At 42.3% G+C, this 16,801-nt stretch overlaps 1 protein-coding gene across 3 annotated transcripts in view; it reads left to right on the forward strand.

Moving 5' to 3' along the window:
• The window catches only part of LOC308280475 (lysine-specific demethylase 6A-like), a 59,369-nt gene extending 44,847 nt beyond the window's left edge, over positions 1-14,522 (forward strand). Inside the window, exons 20-30 of one of the 3 annotated variants that reach the window (XM_080720749.1) lie at positions 1,982-2,187; positions 4,043-4,104; positions 4,290-4,364; positions 4,748-4,896; positions 5,877-5,991; positions 6,422-6,609; positions 7,375-7,516; positions 8,294-8,420; positions 8,777-8,947; positions 10,779-10,886; positions 11,951-14,522. In XM_080720749.1, the coding sequence (XP_080576875.1) occupies positions 1,982-2,187; positions 4,043-4,104; positions 4,290-4,364; positions 4,748-4,896; positions 5,877-5,991; positions 6,422-6,609; positions 7,375-7,516; positions 8,294-8,420; positions 8,777-8,947; positions 10,779-10,847 (1,304 nt within the window). In that variant the 3' untranslated portion in view covers positions 10,848-10,886; positions 11,951-14,522. Of the gene's footprint in view, positions 1-1,981; positions 2,188-4,042; positions 4,105-4,289; positions 4,365-4,747; positions 4,897-5,876; positions 5,992-6,421; positions 6,610-7,374; positions 7,517-8,293; positions 8,421-8,776; positions 8,948-10,778; positions 11,019-11,950 lie in introns of those variants that run through there. The other 2 variants (XM_080720751.1, XM_080720750.1) reach the window with 2 other exon arrangements.
• Positions 14,523-16,801: the final 2,279 nt, after the last annotated feature.

The following is a 16,801-nucleotide window of genomic DNA, read 5'->3' on the forward strand; positions in this document are numbered from 1 at the left end:
ACACCACTCTTTTTGTTGGGGTGGCTGTGGCTCAGGGGTAGAGTAGAGCATGGCAACCGGAAAGGTTCCCAGTTTGATCCCGGGCTTCCCCAGAGTTACTGTCGAAGTGTCCTTGAACAAGACGCTGAACCCCTTATTGCTCACGATGGTGTCCCCCGCCATTTTGGATCTAGCAACATCATACACCCTCCCTACAGCTGACCCAGCCGGGGTGATCAAGTCCCGACTTAAGTGTACGTCCCAGTAGCTATCCACAATCAGTCATATTAGGGGAAGATACTAAGATAGGGTCACTCAATCCGCTGGGACTGGACGGTAAACCAATCTGGCGCTTGGAAGGACTAGGCTCTATGGGTTGTCTCCTGGCCGGGCCCCTCCTACGTCTCACCAGGTCCACTCCTGCTCTCACCTGGTCCAGGACCGACCTGTGCGTGTCACCTGACTCCCGATCCAAACATTTAATTCAGCTGCTGCAGGTGGTTGGGCCGCGGTAGTACTGCAAGCTCCACTTGGGCAAAGGTGGTGCTGCAGGCTCCACTTGCTTGAAGGCCTCACTGTGGATTTGTTGGGCTTCTTCCACACAACTCTTAACCATAAGACAAACATAACAATAACACACACACACACAGCCCTCGTCATAACCCTAACACACACACGCACACACACACACACACACACACACACACACACACACACACACACACACACACACACACACACACACAACCATAAGCCTAAGACCTGCAAACCCATCACTGTCATCTGACTCTGTATGTGTATGTAAGAATACCCAAAAAAAGGCATGTTCTTTCTATAATTTTATTACGTAACCTTAACCTTCAATGGCTGGGGCACTATGTGTTAATTTTTTTAAGATTCAGTTGCTAAGCAGTGTCAACCAAAATCGGCCAAATGGGTGTGTTGCTTGGCAACCACATATCGAAACCAGAAGTGTACTGTCAGTGGAGTGATTGACAGTCTCTCTGCAGTAGTACAGCCTGACAGTAGGCCTACAACCATCCACTTTTTTTTTAGTTATTTTGTTATCAGATATTTAACCACTTGAGCCATCATTATCTAATAAACTTGACCTTTTACTCTGTACTTAGTCTGCTCTTTTTCCCCTCTACACCAAACCTCTTTGCCGAAAATAGCCGTAGCTTGTAGATCTGCTATTTTTGGCTACATTTCTCAGAATATGGACACTAGGGTTCAAGTTGTTAATATAAAAAGGATTGGAAGATTTGGAGGACCCACTGTAGTAACTCTGAGGACCCCCTAGGGGTCCCGGACCCCCTGTTGAAGACCTCTGCATTAAAGGGATATTTCAAAACATCATCCTAGACAGTTTTTAAGTTGCCAGATTCATTTTATCAGACACGTTAGAATAGATTAATCGAAAACCCTGTCCTTGGTTCTGATGACTCATACTGTGCTATATAACTACATTCAACCCATTTAAGACCTGGGTCTGGTTCTGCAAATGTCTTCTAAATCCTTCTAAGGTTTTTGATAAATGTATGTTTCTATATCAGTGGTTCTCAAACTTTTTCATGTAAAGGACCCCCCAAATTATATGTAGGCTATTTGGCCGACGACCCCCATCTCAAAATACAACCCCCAGAAGCAAAGTGTTGAGTTACAAATGTTGGCTTTAAAAAAAGATCTATTCAAAATTGTTAATGATTTTTCAAAAAATCGACAACCTCGTCACACTATGAGCTTGTATATCTGCTATTTTTTTTAATAGCTTAAGTATAAAACAATGGTTAAAGCGGTTACAATGTAAAGTGACACAAGATGCTTTCCAGTTTCTTATAAAGCAGTGGTTCTCAAAGTGGATTCCAGGTTCTCTGTGGGTTCCTTTATGCCAAATGGACCCTGAAGGGTCCATTTGGTTCCATTTGTACACTGTCAGAGTTAAGGGGTTATAAAGGGTATTATTGACTTGACTCTTTGTCGCCCTCCTGTGGTCACACAGACCTGGGCCTGTTCTCCACCAAGACCCTGGTGGAGGCCAACCCCGACCACCTGGTGGAGGTGCGGACGCAGCTGTCGCAGCCCGCCGACGAGAACTGGGACCTGAGCGGCACCAAGAAGATGTGGCGCTGCGAGAGCGCCCGCGCCCACACCACCATCGCCAAATATGCACAGTACCAGGCCGCCTCCTTCCAGGAGTCACTGCGGGTCAGCAGCACACGCACGCGCACACACACACACACACACACACACACACACACACACACACACACACACACACACACACACACACACACACACACACACACACACACACACACACACACACACACACACAGGGCTGTCACGATTATGACATTTTACATGACGATTAATTGTCACTCATACAATTGCGATTAACGATTTAATTGTGTATTTGTCGTTGACAATTACATTTCTGTTTGGCTTGTAGGCTTTGAAGTTGCACATAACTTTGAAGTACACATAACCTAAATACGCAAATAAATTACTGACATTTTACATTTTTTTACTTAAAAAAGAGCATTGAGAGGGGAAATAGCCGATCTACAAGCTCACAACACGTCGCATCGGGGCGCGTTGTGAGCTTGTAGATCTGCTATTTCCACTACTTTTTTTTTCGTTAAGTGTTTTTAACTATATTAACATTTCTCAACATGGAAACGATTATGACGATTATTCAAAATAATTTGGATTGGCTCAAATAATTGCGTTTAGACTATTATGTAATAATTGTGACAGCCTTACACGCACACACACTCCACCTTGCCCTGAAGCTTGTACAAGCAGTCGTAACAGTTAATACAGGCAATGACACTAAGGCTTGCCCACCTACCCCCGGCAGGTAAATAAAACCTTCGGACAGGTGAAGTTTGCTTTCAGGTTGCCCGACCGGGCCAGTGCTCGTTTGAGAGGGGACGCAACCGTCTTTAAACACAACATATCTGTCTAAACACCTGAACGTGGCCACAGCGCTCTGTCTTCTGGTCTGTGGAATGTAAAATAAGAGCACTGTTAAGCTATAATGTGCTGTTTTCACTGTTGCTACACTTAAAAATATAAAATAACAAGTGTGAACCCATAGTCATATTCAATCATAGATGTAGGTATTTGGATAAAAAATGAGGTATGACATTTTTTATCGCACAGCCCCAGAAAGTAAAAAAAGAATATTGAACAGTAATTAAAAATACAATTTTACCTATCATTTTATAATGAACAATTTACTTTTCGAGCTAGTGGGCATGACCTTTTGGCAAGTAGAACATGACCTGTACTTGCCTGACGGCAAGTGCCAATGAGACCTTCGTGTCAACCCCTGCATAGCATAAGCGCTATATTTTCAATCAACTATTAGTAAATGTAGTGCCAGGTATATAAATAATTATTTAAATGGCTTGCGCCAGGGTTTTTCCATTGATTGTACCTTCTTTTGAAGACCCACGGAAGCCACGAACGTGTCCATGTTGAAACATCGATCGAACATGGCTTCTTTCGCCCGGAAAAGAAAAATTGTTACCGTGACTGTCTGTCGCTTAGATACGGTCAGGTGAAAGAAATTCCTGACAATGGACGCAATCTGCCATTTTACTGCCGAGGATTGCATTGAAGCCAACTGAGAATTTCACTGTAAGATGATGTCATCTCCAAAAGCGATATCCCGACCAACTGGGAAAAGCTCTCCGCGTCTGGGTTTTAAATCCAGACTTTAGTCTGGGAAAAGCACTCAATGTGTTGATACATAGTTGAATATTTTCATGTCAAGCACCCACAAATGTATTTTTTGGGACCCCCAGAAGAGAAGATTTGTGCCAAAACATTTCCAAACATTTTCAAGATTCTTTTCCAAAATAGCAATAGCAAGCTCATATCATGCCACCATGTGACATGCTGAGCTTGTACATCTACTAATTGAGAAGAGTTAAAATGATTGTGATGCTATATTAACAAATTTAGCTGGGGAACCCCCTGGAACCCCTCCAAGAACCCCTGTTTACTTTCAGAAACCACTGGACTAAAAGTGCGTGTGTGTGTGTTTGTTCAGGAGGAGAATGAAAAGAAAGCGTTGAAAGAGCCCTCGGACACGGAGCCTGCGACAGCAGAGAGGTACCGAATCTATTCTACAGTATATGCTTGACAGTATATGCAGTGCCTTTTTATGCGAAGCTTGGCCAATGCCGGGTAACTGACCCAGTGTGTGCCGCCACTAATGTCTGTTTTAGTTGAAGCCTAATGTTCCTCTGGGCTGTTCTTCCAGAATGTAACTCATGTCTCCTCATTACTTTGCTCAGTGTGGCGAGGAAGAGGAGGGGTCCATTAAAGCACATAAAGTTTGGAACCAACATCGACGTGTCAGACGAGAGGAAGTAAGTCACGCTTTACTGTAACCCCTTAAATGTATCCTAAATCCTAATGTTTTTTTTTCTGAAAAACATATGTTTCTATATCAGTCCTGCTCAAACATTTTAATGTCAAGGACCCCTAGAATTATATCGTCACTGTATGATATCGTCAACCTCGTATCTCCAAGTTTCAAATCGGTACCCTTTTTTCTTAAGCCCTGCTTCATCATACAAGACTGTCGCACAAAACTAGTGAAAATAGACGATCTACAGGCGTTGTGTGCTTGTAGATCGGCTATTTTCACTAGTTTAAATCATTTTTAAAATGATAAATACAAATGAATGGTTTTGGACATACATGGTTTCCACCCGACAACAACGATATATATTTGTCCTCTGTCCTGCAGGTGGAAGCAGCAGCTGCAGGAGCTCAGTAAACTGCCGGCGTTTGCCAGGGTGGTCTCTGCTGGCAACCTGCTGAGCCACGTGGGCCACACCATCCTGGGCATGAACACCGTCACGCTTTACATGAAGGTCCCTGGCAGCAGGATACCAGGTCTGTACACCTGTGTGTGTGTGTACACACACACGTTTGTATTACTATATCATGGTGTGTATGAAACCCGAGCCCATTACAAACCCGATAACAATAAGCTTTGGGTGATCATTATCAATAAAAATGAACAAGCTCCATCCCTAGCCTTTTTCACATTTTTTGCCATTTTTAGCCATAACCCAAGAGCCGGAAAAAATAACCAGAATCTGAATGACGCCACATTGTAGTCTGTCGCCAGCCGAACAAACGTCTTTGGTTCTTTTGTAGTATGCAATGCACTGGGCTTTGCTATGTCTTCACACACTCTGACACACAGACACACTGTGAGTGTGACACCTTCAACAGAAGCTGGAAATAGCTGATCGACATGAAAATAGCAGATCTACATGCTCACAACGCCTCACGTTGCGAGGTGTTGTTAGCATGTACATCTGCTATTTTCATTGCATAACTAAGTATAATCATCACCAAACCATAACTCTATAGTGTGTTTTGTCCATGTGTACACTCCGAGTATTTTATGGGTAATGGATCGCACACAGTGGCAAGAGTTGCTTTTCTTTTAATTTTATTGCATATTTAAATCAGATGACAAATGTTTCGGCTATCCAGCCTTCTTCAATGTACACTCTCAGAGTTACACACCTGTAACAGGGCCATTTGGAAACCACTCAAGGAACCATTAGGGTCCCTGGACCACTTTGAGACCCACTGGTGTAGCAGAGTGATTCCAGTGAACATGAACAATATCAACACCCTGACTCTCATTTGACCAGAATGGAACACAACCTTAATTAGCATCATTGGTAACACCAAGGAAGCAAGGAAGAGGCCCAATTTCTTTACAATGGCTGCTGCCATATTGGAAGAGCAAATTGTGCATGTTGTGCATTGGAAAACTGCGGCCATCAGTTAGTTGTTGTAATTGTTGTTGTCAGTGTTCAATGTGGATGACGGCTGTCCTCTGGCTCCCCCCGCAGGTCATCAGGAACACAACAACTTCTGTTCGGTCAACATCAACATCGGCCCAGGAGACTGTGAATGGTTCGCTGTACCAGAACCCTACTGGGGGGTGATGAGCAACTTCTGTGAAAAGTAAGAGAAACACACACCACTGCACAGCACACACCACTGTTTTTAGCCACTTCTTAAGCCCTATTCCATACTTTGTTCACTTGCAGATCTAGTACATTTACCTACTTTCATGTTACACTCATACTCAACAACCACATTCTACATTTACAAGCTTGGCACACATTGCATCACGCATTGTGAGCTTGTAGATTTCCCATTATCTGGTAATATTTGATATAAAGGAGTAATTCAACCAAAGAAATTACTTATTTTCTGTCAATTACACAAATTCACAGGAATGTGATAAAAACAGAAATGAATTCAAGGCTTCATATCATGTAATTGATATAAAATACGTAATTGTTTGGGTGAACTACTGTACTCCTTTTAACTGATCAGTGGGATTAACTGTGGCACCTAACTCCACCCCCCTGTGGTGCTCTGTGTTCAGGAACAACATCAACTTCCTGATGGGGTCGTGGTGGCCCAACCTGGAGGACCTGTACGAGGCCGACGTCCCGGTGTATCGCTTCATCCAGCGTCCTGGGGACCTGGTGTGGCTCAACACGGGCACCGTCCACTGGGTGCAGGCCATCGGCTGGTGCAACAACATCGCATGGAACGTTGGACCCCTCACCGGTACGCACACTGGCTTTGTACTTTGTGCAGAGTAGCAGGGACGTGCAGAGAATCTAAGAGAGGCAGGGGCTGAAATTTCAAAAAAAGCCTTTTGGTGAAAATACTGAAAATAGCCGACCTCCAAGCTCACAACTGCGACGCGTTTTGAGCTTGGAGGTTGGCTATTCTCGGTACTTGATACCACTCTAAACTAAACATAATCAAGTCAATACTGGAGATGTGGCGTACAGCATGGATTTCTACACAGAGAGGGCAATTCTTTCAACATAAGATGCTGCATTCAAGTTCAGGAGAGTTTGGACAAGGCAATTCTCTTGAATGCCGCCTTCAGCATGGAAAGGGGGCATTTGCCTTTCTTTCACCCTAGTAAAAACTGCATTCATGGTCTGGCGAGGGCACTTTTTACAGAATGATAAAAGGGCAGGGGCTCAAGCCCCCTTTCATGTCTATGTGTGCACGTGCCTGCAGAGATGCATCGCGATGCAGACTTGGACGATTACTTGCACAATTATTGTCAAAATCTATTTTATAATAATTATTTTAGGTAATATTACCGTAACGAAAGGGCAGAACTTACCGGTAAACAGGTGCCGTAGCAGGCAGTTTACGACAACGCACAGATACAAGAGCATACCAGGGTGATCTCTCTCTCTCTGCTGGAGGCATACGAGCACTGTTGAGAGGAGGGAAATACCTGTCCTCGAGCCTAACCTGTGTGTGTGTGTGTGTGTGTGTGTGTGTGTGTGTGTGTGTGTGTGTGTGTAGCCCACCAATACAAGCTGGCTGTGGAGCGCTACGAGTGGAACAAGCTGCAGAGCGTCAAGTCCATGGTTCCCATGGTGCACCTCTCCTGGAACATGGCGCGCAACATCAAAGTGTCCGACCACAAGCTGTTTGAGATGATCAAGTAAGTCTCCTTTTCAGGCCAATTTCAGAGCTAGACGGCCATGCTCTAATAAATAGGCTTGTCATCTCCATATGTGGACCAGGTGGCACTCTTTCCACCTTTTTAGTAGGGATGGAGCTCGAAACAAGGGTCCGCTACAAACTCGATAGCAAATCTATTGAGTACCCGGTATCAATAAGCTTTGGGCTTATCAAGCGTGTTATCGAGCATAGCGGCCCATGACGTCATGTTTAAACAATCAAGACAATAGAATGTCAAAACATGATTACAGTACTATTCATAATATAAAGCCATTTAACACTTATTGATTGTTTTAATGATAATATTTGTTACTTTGGTCAATTGTCATCTTTATACTGTAGATGGTGGTTAGGCACAAACTGGTCAATAAAAAAGATACCAGTTCTGTTCAGAACTTGTCGTCTTTCCACAAACTATTAGAAAATGCTCAATAGTGGGCTCGATAAAAGCCTGACTCAATAAGCAGGATCGATAAGCTGCTCATTATCAATAAAGATTAACGTGCTCCATCCCTACTTTTAAGACCCCTTCCTTCAAAAGATCACCGTCTCTTTACGACTTTGGGTACTTGGAACTATGCTGTATAAGTCTTATTATTATTATTGGTGCTGATTGATCCAGCGGTTTGCGACTGGCAAACTTAGAGAGAGATCATGTAACAGTGTCAGAAAGTCCAGCTTTTATGTCCTTATTATAATCCTTGAAACCAAGTGTTGTTGTGTTGTTGGACTAGTCCCCTGTCTCTTCCGTGGCTAGGTATTGCTTGCTGCGGACACTGAAACAGTGTCAGTGGGTGAAAGAAGCCTTAACGACAGCTGGGAAAGAGACGGTGCTGAGGCCCAGGAACAGAGACGAACCTGCCCACTACTGCACCATCTGTGAGGTCGGTATCCCATGGGTTGAACACTGTAATGCATTCCCTATTTCTTGACACTGTGTGTCCATGATGTTGAATGCGGTAAAAAAAACAAGCACTGAGGAAGCATGCTTATGTCCATGGCAACAGCCTTTTTTTTCATTACAGTCTGGTCTTTATACTGTAGCAGCAGCATGTATATATTACTGAAAGTGAAAAAGTGGTTAATACAAGCTAACATTGCTTATATATTGTAGATCTGCCACTTTGTCGGCTTTAGGCTCACGTTTAAAACCCGGCGATAATATATATAAAAATTGCATTCATAAAATCGCCGTTCAAAAAATTCTTGACACCCTCACATGTATGTTCTCTCCATGCAGGTGGAGGTGTTCAACCTGCTGTTTGTGCGCAGTGAGCTGCTGTCTAAGAAGCAGTACGTGGTACACTGTCAGGACTGTGCCCGCAAGGCCAGCGCCACCCTGGACACCTTTGTGGTACTGCAGCAGCACCGGATGGACGACCTGATGCAGGTCTACGACCAGTTCACATTAGTAAGTTACAACACCACCCGTTCACATTAGTAAGTTACAACACCACCAGTTCACATTAGTAAGTTACAACACCACCAGTTACAACACCACCAGTTCACATTAGTAAGTTACAACACCACCAGTTCACATTAGTAAGTTACAACACCACCAGTTCACATTAGTAAGTTACAACACCACCAGTTCACATTAGTAAGTTACAACACCACCAGTTCACATTAGTAAGTTACAACACCACCAGTTCACATTAGTTACAACACCACCAGTTCACATTAGTAAGTTACAACACCACCAGTTCACATTAGTAAGTTACAACACCACCAGTTCACATTAGTAAGTTACAACACCACCAGTTCACATTAGTAAGTTACAACACCACCAGTTCACATTAGTAAGTTACAACACCACCAGTTCACATTAGTAAGTTACAACACCACCAGTTCACATTAGTTACAACACCACCAGTTCACATTAGTAAGTTACAACACCACCAGTTCACATTAGTAAGTTACACCACCACCAGTTTACATTAGTAAGTTACACCACCACCAGATCACATTAGTAAGTTACACCACCACCAGTTTACATTAGTAAGTTACAACACCACCAGTTCACATTAGTAAGTTACAACACCACCAGTTCACATTAGTAAGTTACAACACCACCAGTTCACATTAGTAAGTTACAACACCACCAGTTCACATTAGTAAGTTACAACACCACCAGTTCACATTAGTAAGTTACAACACCACCAGTTCACGTTAGTAAGTTACAACACCACCAGTTCACATTAGTAAGTTACAACGCCACCAGTTCACATTAGTAAGTTACAACACCACCAGTTCACATTAGTAAGTTACAACACCACCAGTTCACATTAGTAAGTTACAACACCACCAGTTCACATTAGTAAGTTACAACGCCACCAGTTCACATTAGTAAGTTACAACACCACCAGTTCACGTTAGTAAGTTACAACACCACCAGTTCACATTAGTAAGTTACAACACCACCAGTTCACGTTAGTAAGTTACAACACCACCAGTTCACATTAGTAAGTTACAACACCACCAGTTCACATTAGTAAGTTACAACACCACCAGTTCACGTTAGTAAGTTACAACACCACCAGTTCACGTTAGTAAGTTACAACACCACCAGTTCACATTAGTAAGTTACAACACCACCAGTTCACGTTAGTAAGTTACAACACCACCAGTTCACATTAGTAAGTTACAACACCACCAGTTCACGTTAGTAAGTTACAACACCACCAGTTCACATTAGTAAGTTACAACACCACCAGTTCACATTAGTAAGTTACAACACCACCAGTTCACGTTAGTAAGTTACAACACCACCAGTTCACATTAGTAAGTTACAACACCGCCGGTTCACATTAGTAAGTTACAACACCACCAGTTCACATTAGTAAGTTACAACACCACCAGTTCACATTAGTAAGTTACAACACAGGATGCAGGTCTACCACCAGTTCACATTAATAACACATACCTTACCAAAGTGCCAGGCTGCCACAAGTCTCCATAGACTTCCATGTAATTCATAGTGCACGGATCATGCACGCCACATGTGTGCACGCCGTTCCCAGCTTTCAAACAAAAACATCCGCTTGGAAATCCGTTCAGGCATTCATGAGATGGCAGCCATTATGTTTTCTTCAAATGTAAAAAAACATGGCTGCCATGTGTGAAATATGGGTTTGTTATGGGGGTCAAACATGCAATTTTGCAATCACGATCATGCCTTGTAGATAAAAGTAGATTTGAGCCTTTTTCTTTCTTTTTTTGGCCCAACCCTGGCACAAAACTAGGGAAACTCGGGTGTGGCGGAGTCAGATAACGGGAATAACTCGGGAAACTCGGGAGGGTGCAGACAATGAGTTAAGTTACAACACAGGATGGAGGACCAGTTCACATTAGTAAGTTACAGTAGGTTTTGTTTTTGTTATTTCACTGATGAAAACTGAGTTGTGATGACTAAAACTATGGCTAAATACGAGTGCATCTCTCCATTCCGACATGTCTCCTTTCCGACATGTCTCCATTCCGACACTAACCCTATCCCTAACCCTAACCTCAACCTCTATGGAAGTGTTGCCACTCGGACAATAAGAAGTCACTGTCGGAGTGGCGACATGTCGGAATGGAGAGCGCCTCCCGGCTAAATACACATATGTTAACAATTCTGTCAACATTAGTAAGTTAGTGTTTTTTTCACTGACAAGATCTACCTGTGATGACTAAACCTCTGACTAAATACACCAGTAAGACGCCCTAAGGGAGAGAAGCGACCACGTCCGCTGATACAGCAGACTTAAATGCGATCTACGTTCGCAACAATACGCAACAAATAAAAACTACACTAAAATGTCAGGGAGAAGATATCCAGTAAAACTAAGACATTTTATTCTTTGTTGCGCACAGGTGTCACACTCACATGCAGCTAAATCAGGCATTACAATGCCATCACGGCCCCCAAAATACATTTCTGTCGACTAAATGACGTAGTTTTGGTGGCCAAAATGTTATGATATTTAGGCAGCTAAAACTTAAAAAATAAAACTAAAAGATCTTACAGCCCCGCTCCTAGCCAAAGTTATTCAGCATTGAAACCTCCAGTGTTAGATCTAGATGTGACGCGATACGTACGAGATGTACGTTCTAGTGAAAAAAATAAACAAGAAGCGGACGGGAGGGGCGCTTTTCGATGACGTCAATCTCTAGTTCTTTTTCAGCTCTTTTTCAGCTGTGATTCCACTTTTTTAAACACAAGATGAGGCTCATCGCTAACTTGTGTAAAAAAAAAAAAGAAAGAAAAAGACGTCCAGTGACGTCATCTGCAGGCTGGACCTTGGTAAAAAAAGAATACGTCCAGCGAAGTCATTGGCAGAGAATGAGTTAAGTGCACTGGTTCTGGGCAAATGTGTACTGACACTGCTGTTTAACTGTATGTGCTGATTAATGTTTGTCTGTCTCTTTCCAGGCCGCTCCTCTTCATACATCATCATCTTGACATTAGACCACACCCCCATCATCTCCTCCTCCCCCTCCTTCTTCTGTGGAGCCATCGAAAACCCAATTTACAGGAAGTTGTATTTTTTAAGAAAACGAACAGAACCGACAAACATGAAAACAAAAACAAAAAAACACCCAGAAACAAACAGCAACGGACCATTTCTGATATTCAGGAAAGCCAAGGCCGTCTTTACTACCCCCACCCCTCCCCCCCACCCCCTCCACATGGCTGGTCTCCATGGCGACGGCTTGGGAGGCCGCAGCGGCCAGAAGCGTCCGTGTGTGTCTATGCAAACCCTGTTTCCAAGTGCTGTGGGTATACCCCCCAACCACCACAGGGGGGAGCCACAAGCACTCTTCTTAACCCAATACAGGACTCTTAAAAAAAGCCCAATAGGCTCTTATGTGCAGCAGCCATATGGTAAAGGAAATTGAACCTCTTGCTCACTTCCTCCACAGGTGTTAACGATGATGCTAATGAAGGCCCATGTTCCGTTTCTGGTCAAAGGGTGTTTGATGCTGTGCATGTTGGCTCACTGGAAACGCTCTGGCTACACCAGTGGGTCTCAAGGTGTCCATTTGGTTCAATTTGTACTCTCTCAGAGTTGGGAAAATCGCGTTCTTTCAAACGACCATCATTTCGACTGGAAGGTTAGCGACTCACTCCACGGAGGTGAGGGTTAGAGTCGGGTGTCGAAAAGACACGCTCCCTCAGAGTTATGGGGGTCCATTGAGAAAAAAATGCAATCTAGGCATTTGGCAGATGCTCTTAATCCAGAGCGATTTACAATAAGCAAGGTAATAACATCAATACATCACCATCAATAAAAGGTGATACATCAATACATCAATACGAATACATCAAATGCATAGAAATGGTAATCTAAGGAAAAAACGTAGGTAGACCATGCACCTATTCAGTAAAAAACTTTATAAAAAAAACAAAAAAATGATTAAAAAAATGATATTTAAATTACATAGTATCATTGGTAACACCTGTGAAGGAAGTAATGAAGAGGTCCGATTTCTTTCCAATATGGCTGTGCACAGAGCCTATTTATGCTCCAGGGCGTGACGGCGTGTTGCGGCAAGGGGCAGCCCAGAAAACACGCAAGACCTACGAGCTCGCAATGTGCCGCCGACGCGTCGCATTTTGAGCTCAGGTCTTGCGTGTTTTTGCGACGCCATCGTGCGACTGGAAGTTATGAACCCGGATTAACTCTTCCTCCTGAAACGACTACAATGTTTCTGCTCCCCCACCCACCCCCTGATTGAATGGATTTTTCCTATGGATTTGATCACAAACTGTCTGGTGGGGGGGAAGGAAGGGGGCTGGATTGTTGATGCTTAATGAAATGTTTTTTTTGTAGATAATGAACTGTCACAACTGGCAACAACAACCCTGGAAAATACTACTGACTTGACAACCTCTGTCTCCTCTGTCTCTATCTGTCTATCTGTCTATGTCTGTCTCTCTATCTGTCTCTTTCTCACTCTTTCACTCTCACTCAGTCTCTGTCTCTCTCTAGTAGTCTGTATCCAGTTAAACCACTTCCAGCCCCTATGTTGTGCATGCCTTTTTATAGGCAAGGTCTTTCAAAGATGACCCAAATTTCGGAAATGTCTCAATTCTCTTTTTGTTTAGTTTTTTTTACTGTGGAAATATCCGATCTAAATGCTTGTAGACCGGCTCTTTTCACCACGAGACAGCATCTTATGAGTAAAACAGGGCTTTAAGTGGTTAAAAGGGATAAAATATCAACTTCCCCCTTTGTTTTGTTTCATTGGATTTTCTCCCTAGTTTCCCTTTATTTTTGTCCTCCTAAAGCCTGGTTTATAATAATCGTGTGTCGGTGGTGCACGTAAAAGAAATAGGTGACGTACAAGCTCACAACACGTCACATCCGCTGCGTGTTGTGAGCTTGTAGGTCGCCTGTTTCCGATGCACGACACCGTCGTGCAACGACGTATAAATTAGGCTTTAAGGGGCACGCGCCTGGTCTTCTATGGTAGATAAGGAGCACTAGTCTGGTCTTCTTCTATGGTAGATAGAACTTTAAAGACTCTTTTGGACAGTAAAAAATCTATTAAAAAAAATTTATGTGAAGAGTTTAGGTGATAATTGTTTTCTTTTTCTTTCTTTCTTTTTTTTTACAGCTTTGTTTTATCTTGGTCTTGTTCTTTTTGCAACTACGATGTTGAGTTTTTGTTTTTTGTTTCTTAGGTAAAAAAAAAGGAAAATTTTAGAAAAAAAATGTACTAGCCAAGTCACAAAGAAAAATGGGTTGCACACGGACTTACGGAATAAAAGTTTAATTTGTGATTTTGTTTTGTTATGTTTCTAATCTTGATGTAAATTTACACTATTTATAAATACATATTTATTGCTTGAAAATATTTGTTGAATGGAATGCTGTTATTTTTTCCAGAGTACCTGCCATTAAAATTTGAAGGAGTTTTGTAATTTTAACACGACTCCTCTTACATTTTCTATATATGAATAAAAACTGCTTAGCGAGCATTGTACAGAAACGGACATTTAAAAATTGTTTTATTGTTTGAAGAATGTTTTATGAGTCAATAAACACAAAAGTTGTCAAATTACCCCCCGACGTTGGCAGTTATCTATGTTGAATGTTGGTGCCTGAAGTCAGATTGTATGTTTGTATTGGATTATTTTTTTTACCATTGAGCTAATGGAGCCTGCCTGCTTGCTCAGGGGATACATTGAATCTTGACCATCAGGTCACAATTCATGTCAGATCCTGTGTCTAGGTCACACATGACCCTTGGCCCGATCTTCAATAGAACAGGGAGACAATCCAAATGGTAGAAGCAGATACAGTACCATGCAGATTGGAAAAAAACTAATTTTAATACATAAAAAAGGTTACATAGGATAGTGCCGCTTTAAGTTTGCATGCTGGTGTTGCATGCTGAAAATAGCCGATCAACAAAGCTGACAGCATGTTGTGAGCTTGTAGATCTGCTCATTTTCGGGGTGTGACATGATGACCTTGTAAATGGAACATTACATTTTTGATTGGATACTTTATTAACAGTTTGCAAAAAGTTAGTGGTTTATACAATGATAAGCCCTAAGGACTTGTTTCCATTTCCATTGTGGTCCTATGTGTCCTTCAATTCATTTAGATATTTAAAGAAAAGATCTACAATAATATGCAAGACATCAATGCTAGTAGCAGTGACAAATCGTATATGTAGGCCTACAGTAAACAGTTGGGGTGTGGGGGGATTCATGTCATTTCCAGTGATAAGCTTAGCTTATAGAGGGACCCGTTTCAAATTGCAGATAGGTGCGCTTTTATGGCAGTTTTGAAGGAGAGTAACACTTTTTGATGTCTGCTATCGGGCATTCCACATTTTGGTGGAATATGAGTCACTGAGGGGAACAAATTCAACCCCATGTTTGACAGGTACATGGTGTCTCTGTAGTCAAGCGTATCTTGGAAGACCAGACCTAGTCGCTCTGTCCTCTACCCTGGTCCCTGAGCCATCCCAACATACAGACATCATTACTGGTTTCAATGATGCAGTTTATTTCTAGCAGTTGTAAGTGATCAGAACAGATGGACAAAGTAGCCTCAACCCCAGTACACATATTTCTCTTCTACAAGTACAAGTTGCTCAGTCAAAGTATAGGCTACTGCAGCACTTCTTGCTTTTAGAGATGATTCAAAAGTACATAACTTCAAAAATATTTATCACAACGTAGATTTTTCCTTAAATCATATAGATGTAGCGACAAATACAAAAGATAAAGGGATAGAAATTGATACAAATCATTACAGGAGGCATTGAAAGGAAACATTTATCAAATGTGATGTCACAAAAGGGACCTGCTTACATAAATCCGGCAAATAAACTGAGAAAGATTCAATGGTCAGAAATAGGACTTTGTGAGGATAGAAGGTGCTGGTGGGACATCAAAAAAATACATAAAAATAGGAAAAACGAAGATTCATGGTGTAGTTCCTTTAAGTAATATTGTAGCTCATACAGTATAGCTTTAACTGAAATGAGGTAGGCCTGGACTGAAATGAAGCACACATCAGTCATTATGTTTTGTGAGAGAAAACACATTTTTGTTTGTCTCCTTGAACATTTTACCAGCATTAAAAACGCCATGATTCAGGATTCAAATTCAAATGTATCAAAAGTAGCAGATCTACAAGCTCGAAATGTTATGTGGCACGAAAACGCTTGATGCTTTCCGTGTGACACTGTAGTATGATTAAGTATGGCTTTAATTTACGAAAAACACCACAAGTTAAAATATGGAGATAAGAGGTTTATTCTCGACAGCAACTATATACAATATTTACGTGTGTAGGCGGATGGATGGATGGAGTAATCTATTCAATACACCAATATTGTCAGTAGAGGGCAGTGAAACTCCACTTAGAACTGTTATGTCACTGTTAGTGTTAGCTCTACATGTGTGCACAGCACTTCATTTCTCTTGTGGAACGCCCACCCAGTACAACAAGTGCAATAAGTCACCATTAAGAGCCACAGCACGGACCGACGTTGATGCATTACAGTGAGTCCAGGAACCCAGCAGACAATGTAGCTGTAGAACCACAAGCCACACAGAACCTACACTGTATGCCAGGTCCACAACCCACCAATATTTTCTTTAGGCCTATCCCCATCTCCGCAGGCTCTTTTAGCAAATACATGTTCAGGTGGGTGGGTGAGTATTTTCCATTTGTACACTCTCTGGGTTACATAGGCCTATCCATAAGGCTCCATTAAATGGAACCAAACCAAATTTTGGTTCCTAACTATCATTTAG

The sequence above is a fragment of the Nannobrachium achirus genome (assembly GCF_963921795.1).
Source record: "Nannobrachium achirus genome assembly, chromosome: 24".
Lineage (NCBI taxonomy): Eukaryota > Metazoa > Chordata > Actinopteri > Myctophiformes > Myctophidae > Nannobrachium > Nannobrachium achirus.